The sequence below is a fragment of the Ruditapes philippinarum genome, unplaced genomic scaffold (assembly GCF_026571515.1).
Source record: "Ruditapes philippinarum isolate M1 unplaced genomic scaffold, ASM2657151v2 ctg9219_1_1_1_1, whole genome shotgun sequence".
NCBI lineage: Eukaryota > Metazoa > Mollusca > Bivalvia > Venerida > Veneridae > Ruditapes > Ruditapes philippinarum.
Window position 1 is genome coordinate 2,572 of NW_026852409.1, and position 9,626 is coordinate 12,197.

Consider the following 9,626-nt stretch of genomic DNA (forward strand, 5'->3'; position numbering starts at 1 on the left):
AAGATTTGGAACATCGTTTACATGAAACAGTCAGCTCAAAAATCACAACGCGAACATGAAAAAGACAAAAAAACTGAAAGCCGCAATAATGGAATACAGATGGTTGTATCTCCCAAAATTGATATCGCCATAAAATTAAAAACTTCTTGAAAGGTTTTGTGTTTGGATCAAATAATATATAAAGATCACATTTCAAATTCAGAATCTTTAATTAATGAAAAAAAAGAACAAACGATATTTTCAACATTACAACAAGACATTTTTCCCAAAGTGTGATATGCAAGATGGATTCTTCAATTTCTGAAGTGTACGACAATATTGATTCCCTTGACGTTTTTAATTGTCTTTTTATTATTTTATTTTTTTTTGTTCGCCTGTGTTGTCAATTTGATCCCACTATGAATTTAGACTGCTTCGAAGAAAGTGTAGGCAGAATCAATAACACATAAATGTGTACGCAGTATCTTGATTTTTTCGAGAGAGTACGCAGCATCATAATTATATTTTCTACAAAAAGATCGTTTTAAGACATTTTTCGTACAAAGGAATTATAACAAAGATTGAAAATATATTTATGAAACAGGTTCTACAATAAAAAAAAAACCTTCAAGCTGTGTGAAACTTTCAGTTTAATCGACAATTTCTCAATTTCTGTAACATTTCAACGCCGGGTGTACGCCGTATCCAAAATCAAAAATCGCATTCAACGCGAAATACTGACAAGAAAAGGAAGAATTGTGTCAAGGCATTTGGAGCATTTGGAATATTAAATCTATAAGTAAGGACATCTTCTTTGCAAAAGAAATTAAATTTAAATCTATTCTGATTGCTTTACATGCCTCGTTTTTGTTCTAAGTACCGGTTGAAAAAATGTTCGCGGTATCAAAATTTTGAGAATGCGCGCGGATGGTATGACCCCCTTGTCTCATGTATAGACTCGATCAAACCGACTCTGCAGTTTTCATGTAATGTTGCTGTTGAGGGGTCAATTTTTCCAGATATTTATCCATTGCTCAATTGAATTAAAGTTTGCAACACCCGAGATAAGTCAAAATCATCTTTTTTTGTTTCGGCCCCATATGACCTAAATTGTTACTTTATTAATTACTTGTTAATGGGTTATTCAAAACTCATAAAGGCTTAACATAAACAGAAAAAAATGGTCTTGAACAAAATATCAATTTTTTTTTTAAGTAGGATTTTAACCGTTCAACAATGATTTCGTTTATGCTCCATTCGGTTAAAAAGAATTATTTCATAACATGTTGGAACAGTTTATATTTCTCTTCTTTTTTTTAATTCAAATAAAATATTGTAAACTGCAGGCATCAGAGAAATAGCTTTTCTAATATACACTTTAAAATAAAAAGTGGATCAAAGCAGTAATTGTCTCTAAATCAAAACTTCGCCAAATTAACTTCCTTAATTGGAATATTTGCCACGATCTTGTACTTTGTACGTTGATTATGAAACAAAAATGAAAACTTCCTTATATGCATTCATATAAAAGAAATCAGTACAGCTGAATTAACATGGAAATAAATATTATCCGGTTAATGTAATTGAAGATGTGTCATATGTTGCAGAAATAAAACGAAATTGGACCATGAATGATGATTTCAAGAATTTTTATAAGTTTTTTTTTCCAACTTAGTCATTCCTGTTTAACTCACGGATGAAAATGGGGCGTTTTTGCGTGATTGGAATACTTGTTATAATAGTTTCAGGTACGCTTTTGTTTTGACTAAATAATTATTATTTTTGAATTGAACACGTGTTTCGATAGTGTGCATTTTTATTCTACAATATGTTTAATATTCTTACTGCATCTATCACCTGTGCTCACAAGAAATGATACAAGTTGAATTAAATAATTTTAAGCTTACTTATAATGATACATGTGCTTTTAATGGCAATAAATCATATACTTTGGACTGTATTGTCTGTAATAACCGATGCACGGATTCCCCTTATCTGATGCTGGTTACTATATTTTCGTTTACTCAATTGTAAGTTTTATAAAGAGACAGATTAGTATTTAGTACCCGAGATCAAGTCTCACATGTTCTCAAAGGCAAATTGATTGATGTTGCGCGCATTCTCGAAATCATTATTCACACCGTAAATACCGATTCATTCTTTAGAGGCCGAGTAACCTACATGCTACCAACGTTGGTAGCATGTAGGTTACTCGGCCTCTAAAGAATGAATCGGTATTTACGGTGTGAATAATGATTTCGAGAATTCTTAACGCACATGGTTTAGAGAACAAACAGGCGTTTATAGAAAGAAGGGAGAAAAAACACTCATCATTGCTCTTCAAAAATATTTTATTATTTTTCAGCTCAAGTTGGACAGAGATTTGCTTATTCAAGTTATACCATACCTTGTGTCTTGGGCACGTCTTGTATACTTCCCTGCAAAATGGACCATATCAAAAGAATGCTTCTGTAAGTGAGATATTAGCCAATGTAAAATGTTATATATTACAAAAAAAATAGAAAATGAATAGATCTAAATAAATTACCAAAAATAACAACAACAACAACAAAAAGACCAATCACAGGCGAATAAATAAAATAAAATGCAGGATTAATTAACAAACAAATTGTGATAGTTAACAAGTGTATCGGAAACTTTTTTCTACTTAGAAAAAAGACATTCGTTTTTTCTTTATTCTGAATAAATTATGACGATAATAATTGTAATTTTAGGATTATTCCATCATAGGTCTCATGGTTGAACAGTAACAAAGAATATCTTACACAAGGTAAAACTATAATGAATCCGGATTCGACATATTTAGGAGTTGAGAAATCTGCATATAACACATGGGACCTTCGTAACAAAAATGTAACCAGAAATTTTGCTGGGACATACAAATGCGAAGCAAAAATATGTAATGAAACACTGACGCTCTCCGTGGTTATAGTTGTTATTGAAGGTAAGTTTACTGAATAAGAAATACGTTTCCAGGTGTACGAGGGATAGTCCAGAATTACTCAGAATGTCTTATAAGTCTAAAGCCCGATACAACAAGGATAACTGGAACACGAACAAATGTCGAACGTCATTTGAATGCTAGATCCTTGCGAAAACATGTTTCAGTGATTTGTAGTTACAACATTAGCGTCCGGAAAACAACTCTATCAACGGGATGGGACCCCATATGTATATTAAATAGAACATCGGTAAAAAATATATGTGATTTTCCGCTGCTCCGGATGTGCGCTTTAACTCGATATGTGGCGGAGAAATTCTCGATTGTCAAATATTCATATTTACATGCCGATAAAGTGAAATTATTCGGTGCAGAGTCTGAGGAAAAACATTATTCTATGCCAGGTTCATTTCCTTTCGAGCAAAACAAAAAATATCGTTTAGAAATCGGACTGCTCGATAGTTTATGCTGTAATAAAATTCACCGACCTCTCTGACTGCGAATCGTCCGCCATCTTGAATATTTTATACCGTAACCACAAAGCGCGATACTGAAACGCGTTCCCTACCGTGAGCCTTGTACTGTGTACAGCGACAAATACTTTCAAAACCTTAAAAGAAGAACACAACGATATGCGCGTTACTAAGTTTACTTAGAAATATACATGCTAGTCATTATGTGTTATTTTGCTGTTTTCCTGTAATAAGATACACGGTATTACGTATTCATTAAGGTTTGAAATAATAACTTTTGTTAAATGATGCGCAATTCTGGTTGACTCTGGACCATCCATTGTATTTATCCTCTATTTCATGTAGAATGTTACTTTTTTGTTTCCAGTCCAAAACCTTAGAAAAGTGTTTCTTTAGAAAGTGAGCTGAATTTGTAAAATGTTCTTTCAGATCTGCCCATTGTTAATTTCACTGATATTGTAAGCATTAAAATTGAAAACGCATCACTCTTAACTATACATGTATAACATTAGACCAAAGATCAAACTTAAAGCTAAACAACTTTAATCAACAGTGTAAAGCTTCAAAGAGATAGTCATTGACGCTACATTTGATATATTTCACAGAAAGTAAATCTTTATTTTTTTAAATAAGTAAGTCGGGCAACTTTCAGGTAAACCAACACTTGATAGAAGAAACTCTTCAAGCTCAAACTCAAAGTTTAAGGAGGGTGAAGATGCCGAACTTAACTGCGTGTTTGACGGGTCACCGGCACCAGTAATAAAATGGTACCGCGGAAGACCCATGGAGAGTAAGTATATATAGGACATAATTTATACAACTATATCTGAAATGAGTAATGTATTCTAATAAAAATCTTATATAAAGTAGGTTGCGTAAGCGCAAAAGTTTTTCTAAACCAACTAAAATAATACTTTGTTTTGTTTCCTTATTTCTTATAAAAGGCATGTGGTTGAAATGAGCGACTCATTTTATTGAGCCCAATCTATATTTGACATTTGAATATGAAAACTATATTTTTTCTTATTTTTTCTCCTTCTTGTCTTAAAGTGCAACGGCTGCAGAGCTGTCCTCTGTGGAACAAAAAAAAACAACTCATTTTAACATGCTTAAAAATATTAAAACTTTGATCATTCAATAATGAATTATTTCTTTAAAGCTGGTTAAATTTCAAGAAACTAAATTGGAGATAAATATATCCTTATTTAAAATTCATACCAGAAACGACCAAAATCCTCTTTAATTCTTCGTTTTTTTATTATATTTACTGTTGGTATGACTCAAGGGAAAATTGTAACCTAAGACACTGGGTATACTTGTTTACTTAAATATTTGCATAAAGTTCTCGGGGCTTTCCACAACCTGCACGTTCAGTGCTTTAATTTATTAATATCAAGCATAGGTACTGATCATACTTTTTTAATAATAATTTAAATAATTGTCATTTACAAACAATTTTGTTTTCATTAATGAATCGAAATAAGCTATTCAAGAATTTTATTTTATTTAATCACCTGTTTTGAGCTGTCCTTTTAAAAAAAGAAATGCCGATTAAAGTAGCTAAATGCGTAAATAAGCAACAACGAAAACAACCTCTTTTACTAATTGGATTTTCATACATTCACTAAAAACTAGAAATATCTTTTACAAAGATATCGGCCGAAGTATAACTGTTTAATATGCAAAAATATCTTATTTTTAAGTTTTCAATACAAAAAAAAAAAATAAATATTAGCAATGCTTACATAACAATCACATGATAATTATTTCTTGTAGCTGTTAAGAAAATACCCATTTGTAAACATAGAACTAAATTATAGCATATTGACATTGATGATTTTTCAAAGAAGAACAACATCTATTTAAGGTGTTCTCATTTGACTTTATATATTTTGTAATCTTTGACAAATAAACCTAAAAGTTAAACTATCCTCATTCCTTTACATTTTATTTTATAGTGACAAATTATCCCTTACATGTTATCATAGAGCTATGGAAATTTTATTTTAGAATAGTAGAAACTATCCCTTATTTTTAAGAATGTTAAGAACAGTCTTTTACATTTTATTTTAGAATAATCAATTAAATTCACCGATTTCAGTTGTAATTTTAAAATGAGCAATGAAAATTCGTCTTATATTCAGTCATTCCCTGTTAATTTTATAGGAACACAAACCGATAACAGACGGACTTCGTTCGGGGAAAAAAAAAACCTAATTCTAATATTTGTTTATGATTTTTTCAGTTATCGAGGGTCTAGAACGGTCCAAGTTAATTATCCGGAATGTGACGAGGTATAGTCAGGCTAATTACAAGTGCTCTGCTTCAAACAAACACGGATCCGCTGATAGACACATGTACTTAACAGTTGAATGTAAGGACATGCATATACTTTCATATTTTTAGTCCTGTATAGAACGCATGCATGCATATATTTTGACGTGACGTCATATGTGTTATAAAACACGCTGGATCCTGCATTACAGAATAAGTGCGTCTATAAAGGAAGGTCTGTAATACAATTAATAATCAAGTCGATAGTATTTAGTATTAGGCATTGCAATAAACCACGAAAAAAATATACATGAAAGTTGTTGGTAAGTGTGAGACACATGATCCAATATAAATATACATGTACTTACATAGCACTAAAACATACTATTATCATTCGTCACATGTAAATGTTCCTTCCACGTGTTCCAAATTATTTAGAACTTGATCAACTTATTTTCAAGAAACATTTTTAGGAATATCCAAATGATACAATTCTACTGTTTTTATCAATATTTGAAATACTTATGAAAGTTATAAAACCTATCCACTTTACTTTTATGAGTGTTCAACATTTAGATATGTGGAAAATAAAAGACAATGCATGTAAAGGTCATAATCATGTAACTTGCATTGCAATGTTCTTTTTTTATTTGCCTTCTCTTCTACATTTCTTTATTAAGTATCTAACTTTATTGCATACCAATTATAAATTTCCTGCAGTCGGACCGGAAGTGTCCGTGGTGACGTCACTTATTCGTGCTACAGAACATGAAAATGTAATAATGAGATGCATTGTTCAGGCTTCGCCAATGAGTAAAGCGTATTGGAAATTCGAAGGAAAGAAAATTAATATTAATACAAGTCACATCTATGAGGTGAATAATATTTATTTGTAAACAAAGGAAGAAGAAATAGAATGTTTTAATGGCTACCTTCTTATCTAAGCGTTCATTAAATAAAATTATTAATTTCAAAGCACAAACTTAAACCATGCTGCATTATTATTTTCAGAAATTCTTATACTTTTCATTATAAAAGCGTGCACTTAAATCCTGATATCATTTATCACGAAATGATTTGTTTTGTTTATTCTTTTATTACATTTAATTAAAGTTAGAAGAGAATCAGTGGGCGGATGAAATTCCGGTGAAGCTTCTTCAGTTAAAAATAAAGCTGATAAGTGAAAATGACCAGGGAAATTACACGTGTCACGGTAGTGGGATGGACGGCAATCACGAGGAAACTGCTACTGTTCAACTCATAATCAGAGACTAAAATGTTGTCGTAGAATCAACAACACAAACAACAACCAAGCAAAATTTGTTAAACCACCAACTTTGCGGGATTTACGTTATTTAGTAACTCATTCTTGATTGACTGTGTACATGAATAAAATAATGATAATTGTAGGATACGGTATTGGTAGTAAAAAGTAGGTATATTGGCATATAGACATCAACAAATTTAAAACACAATTTTTTAAATTATAATTTTGTTGTTGTCGCGGCTTTTTTCACTAATCGATAATCGTCCGAATGATTTTTATTTGTTTGGGTCGTCAGACCAAACAAATAATGGTAGCGAAATTTCAGAGTCTAATGCTGTTAATTGCAAATGCCTAGAGAGTCCACTTTTTTGAAGCGGTTACTTCCCTTTATATGCACACTAACGCCGAAAAGTTCAGGGGAGATCAATGCGTAAAGATTGTCAAATGACATACGCATTAATTTTCAAGCAAAGTACTTCCCGAATGGCCGAAGATTTCTAATATTGTTTCATTCTTTATAGATATACATGCTTACAGTAAGCTCTATGATTATTTACACCTGTTAGCGTCGAAATAATAAGAGTTACAAACCCTAAATTATAATAATATGATTTTCTTCAGGCCGATAACATATAACTACACCGTGGCCGAGGGGTTTGCATGCTCACTTATGAATGGAGTGGTCTGGAGTTCAAATCCCAGCTGAGGCAATTGTTTTTTTAATTTTTAAGTCAAATAAACATTGAATTGACTATCAGTGTTGCAATTAGTCTTATAGCCAATTTACTACAGTTAAAACACTGGAAAGCATTGGTGGCACTTTATAATCAAAGCACTGACTGTACTGATGGGGAGGCTATGACAGAATGTTTCAGACTTATAGTTTCTTTTCTTTTTGCTTAAAATGTGCTGTTATTACAATTATTACAAAAATAAGAAGATATGCACATTGTGTCATTTATCCTTACTGTTGTGTTCAACCATTCATGTATATGGTTAATATGGTTGACTATTCATTTTGTTAATATTCCAGAACATTTCATTGAGGTCTACATTCGGACTGCTAATCCTGCACATTTTGAAAAACCTAAACTGTCAATAATAAATGACATACCAGAAAGTATGACGACTGTTCATTATAAGATAACAATAACATTTTACAACTGACTGTTCCTTATCAAAATATTCTAGGACTGTTCATCATAAATACTTTATGTCATTTTAATATCATTGAATGATAATAACAACTGCAAGTTATGCAACATTTTTATTGAACATAAAAATTATACATATTTACATGTCATGTACCATAATTGAGATCAATAAGATACTGTCTTGTGATGAGTATTAATATCCATGCTCTACGGACAGAAAGATGTCTTCTTCCGAAGCAAATCTGGAATAAAATCACGTTTCAGAAAATTATTCCCATTTCATTACTCGTCGCTGACTTTGACGGCTTCGGATATTTATTAAAACTAAATATTTCTTGAAAAAATACATATCTGCAAAGCTTATTCAAAATTGAATCAACCTAAGTGAAAATTGATCAGGAAGTTATATCTTCTTTTTTTACCGCCAACACTCAACCAACTTATGGTAGTTAATAGATAGATTCTACATGTATTTTTTAAACCTCACTAGCTTGAAATATAACTGCGGAAAATCTATTGTTAACAGGGTGTGCGGTTATTACGTAGGGTTTTCCCTGTCGACCATTTCCCGCAAATAGATGAGAACATCGAAGCGTCAGTGCTATGAATGGTGTTATAATTTATAAATAGCGTGTTTTGGAAGTTTTTTGTTGAAACTTCTCCAAATCCCTCCAGAGGCGTGCACGTCGCGGAGAAGGCACACGGCAGGTCAAGGTCAAGTCATCTCAAGTACCAGAGGTGATTGGTTGACCTGTCGTGACTTACTCTGGAGGTTTGGCGCTAATGAATGCCGTTTTTGTTGTCGTCAGTCAGGAAGTTGATGCCTTGCCAGTATTATCGTCTCCTTTACCACCAACGAACGAAGAATGGGCTACCAGGAAGATTCGGCTTGAAAAAGACGTCCCCGATGCTATAATCTCGGACATATGGTTATTCCGGCCCCGAGTATAAATAAACTTAAAACACACACACTTTTGTTGAAAACAAAACAAAAAAACAACAACACATTTCGATGCCTTGGTGCGAAAGGGTTGTAACTCAATATTTTGAAATTATTCAGGAGAGACAAAAAACTTATTTATTCTTTTACATTCTAATATATTCTTCTTTAATTTTGCTTTTTTGCTTTATTTCAATTACTGATATATAATTGATTGGAAATGTTATTTTATTTTGTCAGCATAAAGAAATAATTGATAAAGTTTCAGTTACAACCCTTTCGCACCAAAAAAATCAAAAATTTCAAAAATGATTTGGTGCGAAAGGGTTGTAACTAAATTTTTGCTTTAAATTCTGATAAATGTAATGGGTCAAATGGACAGATCCAAGCTTAGTTGTGTTAAGTATGAACTAATTTAACATATTGCCTGGATATTTCAGTGAAAAACCTTCAAATTATATGTTTTTAAAATACAATTTCAGTCAAATGATTTTTTTTTAAAGAAATTCACTTTATATATAATATTTTTTTCTATGTGACACTCAGTTCAGATTGTCAAACCCATGATAAGTACCAA

The 9,626-nt window shown here is 31.7% G+C and overlaps 1 protein-coding gene across 2 annotated transcripts; it reads left to right on the top strand.

Annotated features, from left to right (window-relative positions):
- Positions 1-1,455: 1,455 nt before the first annotated feature.
- LOC132759472 (neural cell adhesion molecule 1-like) lies at positions 1,456-7,190 on the top strand. 2 transcript variants are annotated; one of them, XM_060751256.1, is made up of 7 exons: positions 1,456-1,727; positions 2,345-2,450; positions 2,715-2,944; positions 4,067-4,204; positions 5,660-5,788; positions 6,409-6,563; positions 6,802-7,190. In XM_060751256.1, exons 3-7 carry the CDS (start codon positions 2,782-2,784, stop codon positions 6,961-6,963), a joined length of 747 nt encoding a protein of 248 aa, XP_060607239.1. In that variant the 5' UTR covers positions 1,456-1,727; positions 2,345-2,450; positions 2,715-2,781; the 3' UTR covers positions 6,964-7,190. The 2 variants fall into 2 exon arrangements, with proteins under 2 accessions (XP_060607239.1, XP_060607231.1); XM_060751248.1 differs by having other exon boundaries at positions 2,731-2,944.
- Positions 7,191-9,626: the final 2,436 nt, after the last annotated feature.